This window comes from Prionailurus bengalensis, chromosome B4, assembly GCF_016509475.1.
Source record: "Prionailurus bengalensis isolate Pbe53 chromosome B4, Fcat_Pben_1.1_paternal_pri, whole genome shotgun sequence".
In the NCBI taxonomy this organism is placed as follows: domain Eukaryota; kingdom Metazoa; phylum Chordata; class Mammalia; order Carnivora; family Felidae; genus Prionailurus; species Prionailurus bengalensis.
The window spans coordinates 23,553,771-23,572,972 of NC_057358.1; the positions used below are offsets into that span (position 1 = coordinate 23,553,771).

The 19,202-nt window shown below is 37.2% G+C and overlaps 1 protein-coding gene across 1 annotated transcript in view; it reads left to right on the plus strand.

The window, feature by feature from the left end:
- Positions 1–19,202, plus strand: part of GPR158 (G protein-coupled receptor 158) — a 421,143-nt gene that overhangs the window by 214,988 nt on the left and 186,953 nt on the right. The window contains exon 4 of the mRNA XM_043564334.1: positions 12,277–12,500. Within this exon, the coding sequence (XP_043420269.1) occupies positions 12,277–12,500 (224 nt within the window). The remainder of the gene's footprint in view (positions 1–12,276; positions 12,501–19,202) is intronic.

Below are 19,202 nucleotides of genomic sequence, written 5' to 3' on the forward strand. Positions count from 1 at the left end.
CTCTGGCCATGGCCTTGTCCTCTTCTTTCACTGGGGATAAATTTTTCTGTCTTCTCACTTGTCTGCCTCTCTGTGTTCATATCTGTGTGTTAATAAGGTCAACTATGTCTTCTGCTCTTGAAAGGAGTAAATTTTTGAAAAAGAGGTCCTGAAGTGCCTTGAAGTGCAGTGTCCCTTGTTCACCAGTACCTGAAACTTCAGGAGAGTATCCAATGTAGATTGCTTATGCCCTGCTGTTGTCTCAGAGTCACTTTTTCTTTCAGTGCAGTCATATTCACTGACTATCTGCCTGTCATGGGTTTACTCTTTGTGGTATTAGTGGGACCCAGGCAGGCCAGCTCCGAGGAGGTGTGCCTGCCAGGGAACTTGGAAGTGTGACAGGGTGTTAGCAAAACTTGCACTGGGCCACTAGTCCATTGTCAGATCTCCTAAAATGATGCACCAGCTGGTAGCTGGGGGCCAGGGTGGCTGGGGGTGTGGCACAGTGGCTAGGTTTGATATGCTGTGGCAATTCTGTACCCAGTAGCTGGATGGGGCCCATATGCTAACAAAATTTGCCCTGAGCCCAGGGCTAAGGCTAGCAGGCTTGCAGCATAGGAGTCCTCAGGAGAACTTGTGAGTGTGGTACACTGCTAGCGGGTTAGATAGCAAGTATCTGCAGAGTTCTGCCTCCTGCAGGTGGCTCTGTGCTGGGGAGCAGGGAAGGAAAATGGCAGCTACCAGCTCTATCACTTTTTTGGAGAAGTCTCCCAACATGCTTTGAAATGTTGAGGATGAACAGATCTGCTCCCCTTCTCCCACCCCCACCACCCCACCCCTGCCTTGTATAAACTTGTGGGTGTGTGGCACAGCCCACCTCTCAGCTTTTGATGGTTGCCTCTCAGCTCAGGCTGCTTTCTTTTTAAGCACAGAGACCACCTACGACTCACCCTCCTGGCTGGCCCGCTGCTGAGTCCACTGACTTTTAAAGCTCTAGAATCCAATCCCCCTCCCTGGTCTTACAAACTCCCACAATTCAGCCTCTCTGGTTTTCAAAACCAATCATTATGGGGATTAGTCCTCCCCATGTGAGCTACTTGGTTCTAGGACCCATTTCTCTGCACTGTCCTTCATCACAGCTTCTTCCCTCCTGTAGGCAACCTCCCTCCACCTTTCTGACCTTCTTATCCTTTCAGATGCATCTTCTTCTCTATATTTAGTTGTGGAGTTTGTTCCACCAGTCTTCAGATCACTCTCCAGTTTATTAACTTGGATGTGGATGATATCTACTCCCCCATATGGGATGAGGAGAGGTCAGGGTCCTCCTACTCTGCCATCTTCCCAAGCTCTGACAACAAATGTACCATATTATTAATTGCAAAAGAGAATTTGTTCTTTTTCCATTTAAAAAAAATCCTTGGATATATCTTACAGAGAGGAAACAAATAACTGATCTTAAACCCAAACGTTTAGGATGTTACAGAGTGTCTTATGTGAGCCTGTGACAGTACTCTACAAATCTGAGTTGTTGAATTCGGCAAAATCTGAAAAGAGAAACTGTTTTGTTATTTTTTTGCTAATGTGAAAGTAAGGTTGTTCCTCTGATCGTGATTTAAGCTTATTGGGCCTCCAGGTCTTAAAAATCTGCTTTGGGTAGTTTGATCAATCCATTTTATTAGGGCATCTCACCATATTGCAATTCAGTTAAAATCTACATAACAAAGAGTGAACTGGAGAGGGTTCTACTCTTTAAATAAAATAGTTTTAATTGGGAGTAATTAATTGTATTCTGTACAATCTTCAACAAATTGATAGAGACATAGTATTATAAAGAAAAGAAAAGGACCACAGGCAAAGATAAGCTACTTCTGCAGAGTAAATTACTTTGTGAATGTATAGGAAAGTATTTAATAGCATAATTAGAATCATCATCTGTGTGACCTGTCAGCCTCCAAGCTTGTTCATCTCTCTATGTCCAGCTTCTGGTTAAGCATGTTGTTCAAATCTAGAGGGGCACCATTCAAATTCTTTTCTATATGAGTGACACCAGAAACAGCTGACTTTGGAACCTAGAAGCTATTGTAGTTTGTTTTTGTTTTTGGGTTTTGGGTTTTGGGTTTTGTTGTTGTTGTTGTTTGTTGGTTTGTGGGTTTTTTTTTTCCCACCCTGTATCACATACGCTTGACCCACTTCATATTTTAGCTACTATGATAGTTACAGGACATGCTGCCAGTACCTTACCTCAAATGCCCACAGAATTTCTTCCCTTTTTTGGCCTCAGGGCTTTCTCTGATGCCCCCCCTAAGCTTGCTAAGCACTTATCCAGGAGTGCAGAGAAATTGAAGTCCCCTGGGAATAGCTATCAACCAGTGGGATTGGTGGTTGCTGCAAAAATGGGCCAGCCTCTCCCATCCTTTGGAGAGACAAATCTGAGGGGTGCTTTTCGCAGTTTTAATGGTCCTCCCAGGAAGATTCATTCTCCATGGTGTTATCCAATTCAATACTTTTCATTGCCTTTCCTTTCTTTCCTGTTTCTAGCTCATCCTGCACTTCTGTCTTCTGGGTCCCAAATCAGCTACCTCTATATTCAGGTACTTATCTCAGGCTCTGCCTTTGGGAAACCCAAACCAAATCAGCTTTAACTTTTTGATGGTGGTAAGTCACATTTAAGCACAGAGAAAATACTTGTCTGCTGGTTGGCTGTTCTTCTTTTAAAGCTTTTCGAATTTACAATTATAGAAAGAAATAATGCAGTAGCCTTTAAAATTTGAGTCAGAGCCAGGGAAAGTTTTGCCTGACTAAGAATTTTGTTTGACATTAATACTGGAGGACCCCAGGAGTTGTCTCTATCTATACTCATTCCCTTGGTAATCTGACCCAGTCTTTTCGCTGTAAATTCTATCTATATGCCCATGACCTTTGTGTCTGTATCTTCAATGCAGACCTTTCTTCCAAACTCCAGACTTCACATCACTACCAGGGTCTCTGGTAGACATCTGCAAACTGAAATGTCAAGTTTGAACTTACGGCCTTCTCCAAAAACTTCCACATGCATTCTTCTCTTGGTTGTTAGTAACTTCATCCATCCACTTGTTAACACCAAACATCTAGGAATCGTCTTTGACTCTTTTCTTTCTCTCTCATTCCATAACCAACTCATCAGAAAAATCTGAATCTAGCCAATTTTTACTGTTACACTGTGGTCCCAGCCACCGTTAAGTCTCACATGGATTACTTCAAAGCTTCTCACTAATTTCCCTCCTTCTTATCCTTGCCCACTCCACTATATTCTCTATATTACCAAAGTAATCCTATAATTACATTAGGTATATCGTTCTCACTCCCCTACTCAAAATCCTACATGGCTATCTGACTGAAGGTAGAATCCAAGTCCCTACAAGTGACCCACATATGCCCTTTATGATCTGTCCCTGTTACTTCTCTGACTTCATCTTCCATTGTACTGCCCCACACTCAGTCTGCTCTAGCCACACTCGCCTCTTTGCTGTTACATGTGCCTGGTATGGTTCCACCTCAGGTTCTTTATACTGGCTCCTTTCTCTGCCTGGAATTCTCTCCGATCACAAGTCATAATGGATCACTGTCTTACCTCCTTCAAATCTTTGCTTTGATATCACTTGTAGAATGAGATCTACCCAGGGCCGCCTGGTTGGCTCCGTTGGTTAAGAGTCCAACTTTGGCTCGGGTCATGATCTCACAGTTTGGGAGTTTGAGCCCCACGTTGGGCTCTGTGCTGAAAGCTTGGAGCCTGGAGCCTGCTTCATATTGTGTCTCCCTTTTTATCTGCCCCTCCCCTGTTCATACTCTGTCTCTCTCTCTCTCTCTCTCTCTCTTGCTCTCAAAAATAAATAAACATTAAAAAAAGTTAAAACAAAGAATGAGATCTACCCTAACCACTTATTTAAAATTGCATCTCTCACCCCTAGCTCACCTGATGCCCCTGACCTTGCTGTACTTGTTTTTTCCTCTTGGCATTTCTCAGTTTTACATACAATATTATTTACCATTATGTTGATTGGTTGTGTTTGTTTCCCTCAGTAGAACACAAATTCCACAGGCACAGAGATCTTTGTTTTGTTCACTGATTTATTCCAGTAAAACAGTTCCTGACACATCATTTGACACTCAGAAAATAGTTGTTGAATTGAACAATAATTTGTTTCTGTCAAACTCTGTAAAACTTGAGGTACTATTTTATCAGTGCTTTCTATATCATACTCATTCCAAAAATGATTTGGAGTACCTTACAGAATTATACTTTGCAACAGAATAACAATTCAAGATGAGGAAATTGGGCAAGAGTAAAATATTGGTCAAGTAAAAAATCAGGGATAAGGTTAGGTTTTCTATGTTTACTAGAAGTGGACCACAGATTTGGTCCTAGGCAAAGAGAAACTCTCAAATTTCGATTGGTTAAAAATGATGGAGGGGCGCCTGGGTGGCGCAGTCGGTTAAGCGTCCGACTTCAGCCAGGTCACGATCTCGCGGTCCGTGAGTTCGAGCCCCGCGTCGGGCTCTGGGCTGATGGCTCAGAGCCTGGAGCCTGTTTCCGATTCTGTGTCTCCCTCTCTCTCTGCCCCTCCCCCGTTCATGCTCTGTCTCTCTCTGTCTCAAAAATAAATAAATATTAAAAAAAAATGATGGAAAATTTAACAAAGCTGAAGAACTTGTCAAATGTAGTTAAAATGTGACTGTGACCGTGACTGCGACTGCTTGTCATGGTTGTGTTATAAAAACCAACAAGCTCAAGTATACAGAGCACTTAACACTTTGCAGTGCAGTCAACCCTTAAACAACATAGGGATTTGGAGTGCAAACCCCCTGCACAGTCACAAATCCACGTATGACTCCTGACTCCCCCAACTAGAGCTTAACTACTAATAACGTACTGTTGACTGTAAGTCCTACGAAAACTAGAGTTTAACATATATTTTGTATATGTATTATGTGCTATAATTTATTATTACAATAAAGCAAGCTAGAGAAAAAATGTTATTAAGAAAATGATAAGAGAAAATACATTTACAGTAGTGTACTATATTGGTACTATAAGTTTATTTCGTTTGTTTTTGAGATGAATCATCTGTCATTACCTACATCAATATTGCCTTTCTTATATAATACGAAACACTGTAGATGTTAAATGTATTACTGACACTAGACATCAAAAATGAAAAGGTAATATGGAAAAGAAATTCATATTTATTTATAGATATTACAGTTCAGGCAGTGATAAAGAAGCAGTAATATTTAGTGTAATCAATACATTTGCTTCATGGTAGCCCACCCTGTATGCTAATGGATGAATCATATAAAATGTTTACACCATACGGTATTACAATCATATTCATAATATTGTCTTGGTAACATTGTTACATTAAAAAAACACTTAATAGGCTCATACACAGTTTCTCCAATTGAGAGAGAGAGGCAGACTCTACCGTAATGTTAATTCTTTGGAAGCAAAGTTATAAAATGGTAAGAAAACTAACACATTATTAATTTTATATTAAATATCACTTACTGGATGCCTTTGGAAGAATAGGTTATCTACTTCCATACAAGTCTTGCACATGATGTTCTATATAAAGAATACTTAAGTGAGGATGATGATGGTGACACAGAAATGTCTCATATAGTTCTTGCTTGACAGTTACTAGATTTTCACATGAAGACACATACACATACAACAAATAAGTTTAGTAACTGTATGGCATGGTTATTATTTAGTGTCAGTTAAGTGGAACTAGCTCAGCAAAAAGGTCTTCATCCTCATTGTTTACATGTTGAATTGGGTGTGGAGGAGGAAGGGGAGGGGTTGGTCTTGCTGTCTTGGTGGGGGTGGGGGCATAGGTGGGGAAGGGGAGGCCCGAGAAGCAGGCACACTTGCTGCCACTTTACACAAATATATCTGTTTTTCACTTCTCTGGTTCTATATGGTACCAATCCTTCTACCATGATTTGTGTTACTTTTAGCACCTGTATCAGATAATAGTCCTTGTAGTAAAAGAAGTTAAAAGAAGTCCTTAAGTAATCAGAACGCTCCTGCCAAATTGTGTGATGTCAACTTGTTTTCTGGTACTGCTTCTTCTTCCTCTTTTTCTTCATCATCTGGCACTTCTTGGGCCACACTCATCTCCCTCAAGTGGTCTTCTGTTAATTCCTCTGACATGGTATCCATTCACTCTTAAATTTCTCTTTACCTCCCCCACATTTTTTTGCCATGGCTCTGTTGTAAATCCCATGAAGTCATGTATAACATTTGTCGCATTCTTTTTCCAGCAGGAATTTATTTGGGGGCTTGATGGCTTTTGTGGCTCTCTCATTATAACAACGATGGCATCTTCAATGGCATAATCCTTATAGACTTTTATGATATTCTCTCTGTTGTGGTTCTCTTTCATGGCCATGATGATCATTTCCATAGAGTACCATGTAATGAGCTTTAAAGATACATATGACCTCCTGATCTAGAGGCTGAATTATAGACATTGTGTTTGAGGATAAGTAGAACCCTTTGATGCCTTTGGTGTTGAAGTCAATAGGGCTCTGGGTGGCCAGGGGCATTATCCAATATCAAAAGAACTTTAAAAGGCAGTACCTTCCTGGAAAAGAACTTCCTAACTTCAAGAACAAAGCATCGATGGAACCAATCCAGAGAAAAGTGTTCTTGTTGTTTAGGCCTTCCTGTACAACCAAAAGACTGGCAGCTGGTGTTTATCTTTTCCCTACAAGGAGCTGTATAGATAAGGGCAGTCCTGATCATAAACCTGACTGCATTTGCACAGAAGAGCAGAGTTAGCCTATCCTTTTGTGCCTTAAATCCTGGTGCTCACTTCTATTCCTTATTAATAAACATCTCTTGTGGCATTTCCCAAACCACCCTAACCCCCCACCCCAGAACAGGGCATTTTCATCTGCATTAAAAACATGTTCAGGAAGATATCCTTTCTCCTCGATGGTTTTCTTAAAGGCATCTGAGAATTCATCTACTACTTTTAATTGGCAAAAGCTGTTTCTCCTGTTATCTTGACATTTTTTAAGCCAAATCTCTTTCTAAAATTCTCAAACCATCCTTTGCTGGCATTAAGTTCTCCAGCTTTAGATCCCTCACCTTCTTTTTGCTTTAATGACTTCACTTTTTTTTCAAAACACATTAGAGTCCATAGGTATACTTTTCTTATAGCAATCCTGCACCCACATAAAAGCTGCATTTTCAATATGAGATTGAAATGTATTTTAGGATGTGCCTGCTGGCATAGCTGCAACAACATCTTCACAAATTCCTTTTTCTCTTTCTTTCTTTCTTTCTTCCTTCCTTTTTTCTTTCTTTTTTTTTTTTTTCAATTGTCTTTTCTCTGGATTCTTTTATCTTGAAATGGCAGGCAACTGCAGCTGCAGACTTCAATCTACGGTGCATATCAAGCAACTCAACTTTTTCTTGTAACGTCATGACTTTTCTCTGCTTCTTGTGGGAACTTCTTTTTTTTAAGATTTTATTTTATTTTATTTTTTTATTTTTTTAATATGAAATTTATTGTGGGCACTTCTAGCATCACTAGTGGCACTCTGTATGAGTCTCATGATGTTATTCAAGGTTTACGGTATTGCCCTAAACACAGGTAAAAAAATACGTGAGAGCCCTGAAAGGTCACTTTTTATGTGCTACACAATTTACTGGAGAGACAAAATGCTCATGCAGAGATGATTAACAACAGTTGGGGTTTTAGGAAGATACTGGCAATGCTTGAGCTCATCACAATAGCATCAGGAGGTGGCTACAAAATTATTACTGCAGTTAATTTTAAGCACTTATGATTTAATACTGCATCTTTACATTTGTTTACATTTCTCTCCACTGTGGGATGGTTTCATGTGTTGTCTGTAAATATATGCACATTTTGATAAATGTTAAAAAAAATTTTAATTTCTTTTAATGTTTATTTTTGAGAGAGAGAGAGACAGAGTGAGAGTGGGGGAGGAGCAGAGAGAGAGGCAGACAGAGAATCCGAAGAAGGCTCCAGGCTCTGAGCTGTCAGCACAGAGCCCAGCACAGGACGCAAACTCATGGACCGTGAGATCATGGCCTGAGCTGAAGTCGGATGCTTAACCGACTAAACCACCCAAGCACCCTAAATGTTAAATTTTATGATATATTTGTGTATATTTTATGATAGTAAATGTTCAAATAGACTGGCATCTACATATATTTATGCATTCATTACATATGCAACTTTTTCTTTAATTTGTCAATATTTCTAGGCTATACAGTTTATCTGCAAGTTTTTTTTATCTGCAAGTTTTTTCAAATTGTCAACATTCTCCCAAAATTTTCCAATATATTTATTGAAAAAAATCCATGCATAAGTGGACCATGAGGTTCAAACCGATGTTGTTCAGGGTCAATTGTATTTTTCTTATTTGAGTAATTCAGGTGCTATATCTCATACCATCTGGGAGAATTATGCCATTAGATATGGGTGAAGTTTCAAGTTTAATATGTATAGAAAGTAAATAGTATACACTTCTTGGCTGATAGACAGCCGAGAGCTTCTTAAACTTAAATGAGAAAATTTCTGCCTGTTTAGCTAAAGTGATAAGCAAAGACTGGATTAAGAAGGGCTATTTCACAAAGTAAAGACTTTCCATAGATACTTTCTTTTTTTACTAATTTAATTTTTGTTGTGATTCTATTTTATAGAGTTTGGTTTATTGAAGGGCATTTGCACTTGTTAGGAATTACTGTCCCTTGTTACCAGATGTCCAGTCTATAAACCATAACTTTAATATTTTGTCTATTCTTTTTATTGTTTCTGATATGAAGGTAAATTCCATCCATATTCTTCCATTTTGGTCAGAAGGGGGAATCCTGACCTCTGTCTTCCAAATTTGTCATTAGCAGTCTTGACATTTTTGTCACCATCATCAGACCATCTGAATCTTTGACAACGTTCTTTATCTTATTCAGTACAATAACCCTTTCTGGCTTCATTCACGTGACTATCCAGTTTGCACTCAGAGTTAATTAAGTTATTGTTTTCTTAGTATCCTACACTTTTGTACTTTGTAGCTTTTGATATGTGTGCCCTATCATTCCTCAAGTTTTTATCTATATTAGATACCTGTTTTTAATACCTTCAAATGCCACTTGGCCCTACCTCTTACTCCAGTCATTGCTCTGTTTCCTGAAAGCCTTGAAGAGCTTTGCATAAATACAGTTGTATTATATTTTGCCTCAGCTTGGAACTTCATACCACACTTTTAAGTTTCTGTTCTACTCTAGGGTATCACTAGAGTCATGGCACAAGATGCAGGAATCTGCTCCAAAGTTGTGAGTGCACAACCAAAAATGTACAGGAGTTGATGACTCTGAAGGCTACCCTTGATCAGTTAAGATCAATGATGAAGAAATGTTTTCCTCTTTCATCCCTTAGATTGACTCAGACTCAGGAGGTCTCTGGAGGATTGAGCACCAGCCACCCTGAAGGAGTGAAGGCTGTAGGTCCATCACACAGTCTTGTATTGGCTTTTCCTCCTTCCCTAAAATGCCACTGTCACAATCCTTTTTTTTTTTAAACATTTATTTATTTTTGAGACAGAGAGAGACAAAGCATGAATGGGGGAGGGTCAGAGAGAGGGAGACACAGAATCCGAAACAGGCTCCAGGCTCTGAGCTGTCAGCACAGAGCCCGACGCGGGGCTCGAACCCACGGACCATGAGATCATGACCTGAGCTGAAGTCGGCTGCTTAACCGACTGAGCCACCCAGGTGCCCCTGTCACAATCCTTTCTTTATTCTCTCTCCTTAACTGCTCTGTCTCTGCAGTAGTTTCTATGCTACTGGTAATTGTAGAAAATAAGAAAAAAACTGGTTTGACTAGATCTCCTAGTAAATCATACCATCTTACTCTAAATGGATTCTTTTTCTGCAAAGTGATCCAAGTAGTCATCTTGTATAATAGTGCTGCTCGAATCTTTCATGTGTTCATCCTCAAGACCAGCTTTCTTCTTTCTCAACACCTATTCTGCCTGAGTTGTTCACAAGTATAAGACTACACAATTGACTTCCACATTTTCTTTGGTCTGTATTTCAGAACAGTTTTCAACTGATTCTCCTTTCTATAAAAAAATAAAAATAAAAAAATCTTTAATCCATCTCTACTTCTTTCCTTTGATAATGAGAAAAGCCATCAGCTATTCTTACAGTTAATTTCTCCAACTGTGCTTTTCATTACATCCAATCCTCCCATCCTATTCTTACCAGTCTTTCCAGTGCCTCCTTTTACAGAACTTACCTGTAATAGAAGAAAACAAAACACAAAACCAACATCCTTTTTTTTTTTACTTCATCATTATTCCTGCTAACTATGAACTTTTCTGGCTTTTTTTCATTCAAAGGAGCATTTATTGAAATAATATTCTATTTTATCACATATTTATTCCTTAAGCCCCAACCACCTAGTTCCAGTCTTTATTGTTCCTTGGGAACCACCATCTTAAAGGTCAACGGAGGATTAAACAGTCATTTTGCCTCATAGCCTTTCCTCAGTCATCATCTTTCATCACATTCCAGTATGTTCCAATAAATCTGTTTTCTTTCATGAAATTGTAAAAATTTGCACATATCTGTTCTCCCTCTTTACATTACCTAGTTATTGTCTTATCCACTCCCAGAGCTCTCTGTAGGTTCTTTCTCTGATTCTGATCCTTCTCCCACACCCCAGTCTTATATTATTGTTCACTTCTTGTTGTGTATTACTCTTGGACAATGAGTTGGACCTCAAAGTTAGCTTCTCTAAAATGGAGATTATCATTCCCATTTACTTCCTCCTTACCTCAGCTCTTCGAAGCTTCTAACTTTCTTGTTTTTGAACAACAGTAATTTTTTTTAAGGCACCAACGATTTCTACTTCCTCTTTGCATCTTCAATATTTGAAGAAGTTAAAATAGGCACTCTGATTTATATACATTAACTCATTTAATCCCCATAGCAATTCACATTTTGTACATAAGGAAACCAAGACCCAAAGTGGTCAAGTGAGTTGCCTAATATCTCAGAGCTGCCTAGGAATGGGAACCATATCTTCTGGATACCTAAATTCATATACTTTTCACTGTAACAGAATAGTCACTCTTAAACAGCATTGTATACCGAATTATCAAGAAATACTCAATTATGTTTTTTCTATTTTATATATTAAGGAATGAAAGCAGACAAATACATTTTAGAAAGAATATGAACCTTCTTCAACAAGAGTTGAAAGTTATAAAGACTTTCTATTAAACTTTATATTATTAAAATGCTATTTTAATAAGAACAACCTCTTTCTCAGATTTCTCAATCTATCAAGGTTGTGTTACATACTGAACAGGGTGGTTGTGTTATACAGTAAACTGGGTCACTATATTATATACTAAACCGGGTATATATTCCCTAATGTCTTTCATATTGAGTTCGGAGTTGGAAATAGTTTTTTTTTTAGTTTATGTTATTAACTGGATATTTGTCAATGTTAAACTCAACTCAACAATTAAAATCTTTACCTTTTGAGCTTCAGAGCTAAATTAAGTTTGATAACTGAGAATAAGAATCTAAAAGTAAAGGGAGGATCAATCGTGGCAGTTAGTTAATAGTGGAGAAATGTCCTATGAGTAGACAAAGTGGAAAATTACATGATAGCCTGTAAGTATGGATTATACTCTGGGCAAAGGATGCACCATCATTAGGCAATTGCACACTGAACAACTGTCGGTTAAGTGCCATTTTATCCAATTTAGACCTAATGAACTTAGTAGATGAGATCTCTGCTGAATTAAGGAGCAATCAAAGCCTCATTTTGGATTCTGTGCCATCTAGGTCAAGAAGTTCCAAAAGTGTTGGGTATGACTTGGTACAGGAAAGAGAGAACTTTCTTCTCCTTCCTTCTGGTTAATTCTTTAACAAATACTTATGGAATATGATTTGTGCCATAGGAAGTATCATTTGGTGATTGGTAGATAATGATATAACAGAAAACTCTTCTTTGCCATTGAGGAATTTTAGTTACACTTTTGCTAATTTTTCTCAGTTACTCTGAATGACATTTTTAAATCAAAGTGATAAAAAAATTTTTGTTTGAGTCTAAAAGCAAAGTAACTCTCTCCCCTAGCAAGAAGCTTGCTAAAAAGTCTTTAATAAAAGGGATAAGGAATGGAGAGGTGAGGATGTGTTTTGTGTACTCAATCTCACCTATCTCAGAGGTGCAATGACACTGTGGTTTTATTTGGAACTTTCAGGAAGGGATCCGGATCACCCTTTGGCAGGAAGTGCAAAAGATGTGTCAGAAGAAGCCCATGTCTGCCTACCCTGCAGAGAGGGCTGCCCCTACTGTGCTGATGACAGCCCTTGCTTTGTCCAGGAGGATAAGTATTTGCGACTTGCTATCATCTCCTTCCAAGCCCTGTGTATGCTGCTCGACTTCGTTAGCATGCTCGTGGTCTACCACTTTCGCAAAGCAAAGGTAAACCCAGGTACCCTGGTTATGTACTTCCTTTTTATTACGAAGTGACCACTTCTTTTTTCAAACAAATTGAGTTTTTCCAAGCCCCAGTTGCCTCTCTGTTTGGCAGAAGTCTTCCTATTCCCATATAATTAGACCAGAGTATGAACATTACATTCTTTAACTTCCTAAGAGAAGTAGGGTTTAAAAATATGGGACCTTATTATAACATTTTCTTCTACAGAATGCTTCCCCCAATTTAGTGTGGAGCCTCAGTACTTTATTGCCTTGAAGAACTCTCTTTTCTATCTCTTTGGCTTCTAGAAGAATTTATTTTGCTAGTAGCCAGTGTATTGTTAATTTTTTTTCATATCTAGAAAGCTTTTTGGTATTTGTTATATTTCATTTTTATTTCTCTTAACCGTTGGCAAATGGACGACTATTTTTGAGCACATTATCCTACAAAGGGCTTATATGACTTTTCAGAGAGGCTGCCCTTTGGTTCTGTTCTGAGAAATCAAAGAATAGTATAAACATTTGTATGCTTCTTAGTCAGGGGTGGAGGAAATGCTAAAATGTCCAGGGTAAACATTTCTGGGAAATTGTCTTCAGTTGGTCACCCAATGAATTATATGTAGCCAGTGTTGTAAGAATTTGTGGTTCTGTTTCTTTCAGAAACTTATTTGTTGTATTGGGGGAAAAAAACACAAAGTCTAAAGTTTCCAGCTTTTCCAAATTCAAATGACCCCTTCGTGTTAGCAAAGTTATACAGATTGGTTTAGATAACCAAGCTTACTGGAAGCATAAAGTGTTCCCATTAAAAATTTTAAAAATAAAACAACTCTCTGTGAATGGCATCTATTACAAGGCCTCAATTTAACATAATAAAAGAAAACCCTCTATTGAGATTCTAGGAGAAGGTGTCCATTATGTTAATGTTATAGACGTTAATAGTTATTTTAAATAGACAGTTTCATTAACAGAAGCATACAACACAAATTAAAATCAGGCTTTAAGTTAGCCAGAAAGTGCAAATGGGCAAAATGCTCTTCATTTAACCAATATTTGTTTTTCTTTTGCAACAAAATATGTGTTAAAGTGTATATGTAATAAAGAAGCAGGCAAGTGGAGTTGAGAAATATCTAACCACTGTTACCTAGATAACAACCCGTTTTTTAAAAAACCTGTCCCTGGCGCAGCAGGTAGAATTAAAAGGTCTATTTAATAAACTACTCTGAAATCTCTGTATGTAGTATAATTCATTTGCACAGGGGATAACAGTTCTTTACAAATTTTAATTGATTATAATCATTAATGATTGCTGTGCTAAATGGAGTTAATGATATATAATGGGTAGAATATTATATTGGATATTAAGAAGTCTGAGATAGTTCTTTTTTTTAATATATGAAATTTATTGTCAAATTGGTTTCCATATAACACCCAGTGCTCATCCCAAAAGATGCCCTCTTCAATGCCTATCACCTACCCTTCCCTCCCTCCCACCCCCCATCAACCCTCAGTTTGTTCTCAGTTTTTAAGAGTCTCTTATGCTTTGGCTCTCTCCCACTCTAACCACATTTTTTTTCCTTCCCCTCCCCCATGGGTTTCTGTTAAGTTTCTCAGGATCCACATAAGAGTGAAAACATATGGTATCTGTCTTTCTCTGTATGGCTTATTTCACTTAGCATCACACTCTCCAGTTCCATCCACATTGCTACAAAGGGCCATATTTCATTCTTTCTCATTGCCACATAGTACTCCATTGTGTATATAAACCACAATTTCTTTATCCATTCATCAGTTGATGGACATTTAGGCTTTTTCCACAGATTTGGCTATTGTTGAGAGTGCTGCTATAAACATTGGGGTACAAGTGCCCCTATGCATCAGTACTCCTGTATCCCTTGGGTAAATCCCTAGCAGTGCTATTGCTGGGTCATAGGGTAGGTCTATTTTTAATTTTTTGAGGAACCTCCACACTGTTTTCCAGAGTGGCTGCACCAGTTTGCATTCCCACCAACAGTGCAAGAGGGTTCCCGTTTCTCCACATCCTCTCCAGCATCTATAGTCTCCTGATTTGTTCATTTTGGCCACTCTGACTGGCGTGAGGTGATATCTGAGTGTGGTTTTGATTTGTATTTCCCTGATGAGGAGCGATGTTGAACACTGAGATAGTTCTTGATGGACCAATGTCTTGATCTATGTTAATGTTACTTAACATTTCCAAAGTTACTAACCTTTCAAACTTCTCTGGGTTGTCATATGAAATGCTACTTTATAAGGTTTTCATGAGAATAGATATCTTCGTGTATCATTTAGTGAAATTTCTATAGCTACAAACTAGTTGTAGTAAATAAATTAGATGTTATCTAGTTTTAGGATGGTGACTTTTTGAAGAATCAGTTTTCACAGAATGTGACATAAGGGGGAATATTTTTAGGAAATGATATAGGTTAATATAGTCAGTGAATGCAGATCTAGTATACTGAAGAAAGGAAACATTTGGTGAACTTTTCTCTTCTGATTTCAGTTATCAAAAGGAAGAGAATTGTGAAAGCAGTAAACCATTTCCAGTGTAAAGATGGCATGTTTATAACATGTAGATATTGGCTTTGCTTTTTAAAGTTCTCTTGTGTCTTTACAGCATTTTTTTGCATAAAGCAGAAAACTGATCATTACCTTTGAAGTAATACTGATGCCTCTCTTACAAGTTTCCCATTGCATTGCCTACCCACTGATAGTATAAAGAATAAACAACTTATAATCTAAAAATTTATATCTATTTTGACAAAAGAGAAAGACATTGTGTGCAATGTAGAAGTAGCATAATATTGTGGGTGAGTGTGCAGACTCTAGAGTAACATTGCTTGTACTTGAATCCTGTCCAGCCCCTTGAATGCCATTATACTTTGGGAAAATGGCTTAGCCTCACTTCAACTAGTTTCTTCCTCTATAAAATTGGGGTTGGGGCGCCTGGGTGGCTCAGTCAGTTAAGTGTCCAACTCTTGGTTTCGGCTCAGGTTATGATCTCACGGGTTTGTGAATTCAAGCCCCGTATCAGGCTCCACACTGAGAGCATGGAGTTTGCTTGGGATTCTCTCTTTCTCCCTCTGTCTCTGCCCCTCTCCCACTTGTTCTCTCTCTCTCTCTTTCTCTCTCTCTCAAAATAACTAAATAAACTTAAAAATTGGGGGTTAATATACCAAATACAAAAATAATTTAAAATGGGTTATACACCTAAATATAAGGCCCAAAACTAAGAAACATTTTTTAGAAGAAAACATAGGCATAAATCTTCATGATTCTGGGTTAGGCAAGGTTTCTTAGATACAGCATCAAAAGTATACATGACAAAAGGAAAAAATAAATAAATTGGACTTCATCAAAATCGAAAACTTTTGTGCATCAAAGGACATCATCAAAAAGGTAAAAAGACAACCCCTAGAATAGCAGAATATATTTACAGACTATACTAGTACTCAGAACATATAAATAACAAAAGGACAACAGTAATTAAAAATGGACCAAGTGATCTGAATAGAAATTTCTCCAAAGAAGATATACAAATGGCCAATAGCATATGAAAATGCTCAATAACACTAGTTATTAGGAAAATTCTAATCAAGCCTATAGCACATGCTAACATAGATAAAAATAAAAAAGACAATAACAAGTGTTTAGGATGTGGAGAAATTGAAACTCTCATTCATTGCTATTGGGAATATAAACAGTGTAGTGGTCCCTAAAAAAATTAAACACAGAGTTAAGATATGCCAATAATTCCACTCCTAGGTGTATACCCAGGAGAATTGAAAACATATGTCTAAAATGACTAAAGTCAAAAACACAAGAAATAACAAGCAGTGGCAAGGATGTGGAGAAAAAAGAATACCTCATGAACTATTGGTGGGAATGCAAGCTGGTACAGCCACTGTGGAAAACAGTATTGATGTTCCTCAAAAATATTAAAAATAGAATTATCATTATGATCCAGTAATTTCACTACTGGATATTTACCCCCCAAAAACAAAAACAGTAATTCAAAAAAATACATGCACCTTTATGTTTATTGAAGCATTATTTACAATAGCAAAGATATGGAAGCAACTTAAGTGTCCATCTGGAGATGAATAGATAAAGAAGATGTGGTGTGTGCGTGCGTGCGTGTGTGTGTGTACACACACAGAACAACCTCGTGGTTTCCAGAAGGGAGGTACCTGAGTGGAATAGATAAAGAGGATTAAGAGTACATTTAACCTTGATGAGCATTGAGAAGAATATAGAACTGTTGAATCATTATATTGTACAGCTGAAACTAATAACAAAAATAAAACCTTTGTATACACAAAAATGTTCACACAAGTGTTGATAGCAGCATATTCATAATAGCCAAAAAATGGAAACAACCCAACTGTTCATCCGTTGATGGATGAATAAACAAAATGTGGTATATCCATAAAATGGCAAACTTTTTTGTCAATAAAAAGGAGTGAAGTACTGATACACTACAGCATGGATGAATCTTGAAAACATGCTAAGTGAAAGAAAACAGTCATGAAAGATCATATATCGCATGATTACATTCATGTGAAAGGTCCAGAATAGGCAAATTGGTAGAGACAAGAAGTAGGTCAGTGGTTGTCAAGAGATACAAGGAGGGTAGAATGGGGTGTTACTGCTAAGGTGTTCAGGGTTTCTTTTCTTTCTTTTTGGTCCAGTAGATTATGGTGATACTTTCACAAATCTGTCAGTATACTACAACCCACTGGCTTGTACACTGTAAAAGGATTTATATCTCAATAAAGCTATTATAAAATTTTTTAATTAATTTTTTAATATTTATTTATTTTTCAGAAGGAGATAGAGCATGAGTGGGGAAGGGACAGAGAGAGAGAGAGAGAGAGATACAGAATCTGAGGTAGGCTTCAAGCTCTGAGCTGTCAGAACAGAGCCCAATGTGGGGCTCAAACTCACAGACTGCAAGATCATGACCTGATCTGAAGTCGGATGCTCAACTAACTGAGCCACCCAAGCGCCCCTATTATAAAAATTTTTGAAGGAGTTTATTAATTGCCTCACAGGATACTTTTGAAGATTTAATGAGATAATTTATATAGAGTACCTTACTATACATTTGTCTTTTGTTATTATATTATTTTATTATATTTATTATACATATTATTTATTATATTATTTTAGACCTCTTTGTGAAATTAATAATATGTTTCCTTCCAATGTTAGCGGCTAAGTATGACATTTAAAATAGCTTAAAAGATAAGGTGTTTAAAAATATAGCCATGCCTATTTGATATAAGTAGTGGGATTCCAGGCAATAAATTCATTTAAACTGTCTTTATAATTGTAAATGATCATTTTATACTAATCCTAATAGATTGTCCAGATAGCTGAAATGAACAAAACACAGATTCTCTTATTTTGGCTAACTCTTCACTGTGAAGGAATGGAAGGAATGCTAAACTGTAGGCAGGATAGTTTCACTTAATTAGTCTCAGTTAAAAAAAAATGTTTTGAATACCCAAGCTCCACAAGTGCCAATTCACATATGCACGTGCAATTACACAGGTATTTCTATATACATAATTATCTTTAAAAAGTGTTTACTATGCATTTATTTATATGTGGCTTTTTGTTATTTTTCAGATGTTAAGTGTACAACTAAGCTATAGCTATTTACTATTTATATTTATCTATATCATTGACCTTCTAGGAAGGTTCCAACCTCTACCTTAGAAATGAGAAAGTTACAAAAATCTTGAGAGACTATCAATTATGAAGTCATGGAATGTATGCTCCCTGTTGTGTTATTGCAATGGTAACAGTTTAAAAGCTGGTCATGTAAATCAATTTGTTACTAATTTCCTGGTTTTTATTTAGAAAGATGACAAAATATGAGAACTAGAATGAAGTAACCCCTCTTTTCATAGAAAAGAAAACCCAGCCTCTAGGAGATTGTCAGTTGCCCAAAGTAACCCATTAGGGTGGGGTAGGTATGTATTTATATTTTGTCTTACACCAGCACCCATAATAAAAATTTCTAGAAGATTAAAAGTATTAATAGATTGAGGCTCAGTGAAAAAAGGGTAGAAAAAAATTAGTTGAAGTCAAGGGTGGGGTTAAGATATGGAATGATTCCATGAGGGCAGGTATACTGTTTTTAGCCTGTTGCTAGAGAAAACTTTCTGGGGTTTTCTAGCAACAGTGAAAAGAGGAGAAAAAAAGCAAGTTAGGGTTCATAAGATAAAAACTGACCAGTCACTCAGATGAAATTTGAATATGCCTATCATTAAGTCTTCAGAAATATTTTTCCTGTGGATTCTTAAATAGAAAATATTGTTAAATGTATTGAATGATAAACATCCTTACAGAAAATAAATATAATAATTTTCATAGCTTTATTTGTTAATTTTCCTGATATTGTGCTAAAGTTTATTTATTTATTTATTTTTAATTTACATCCAAGTTAGTTAGCATATAGTGCAACAATGATTTCAGGAATAGATTCCTTAATGCCCCTTACACATTTAGCCCATCCCCCCCACAAAACTCCTTCACAAAACTCCTCTGTTTGTTCTCCATATTTAAAAGTCTCTTATGTTTTATCCCCCTCCCTGTTTTTATATATTTTTAGTTCCCTTCCCTTGTGTTCATCTATTCTGTGTCTTAAAGTCCTCATATGAGTGAACTCATATGATATTTGTC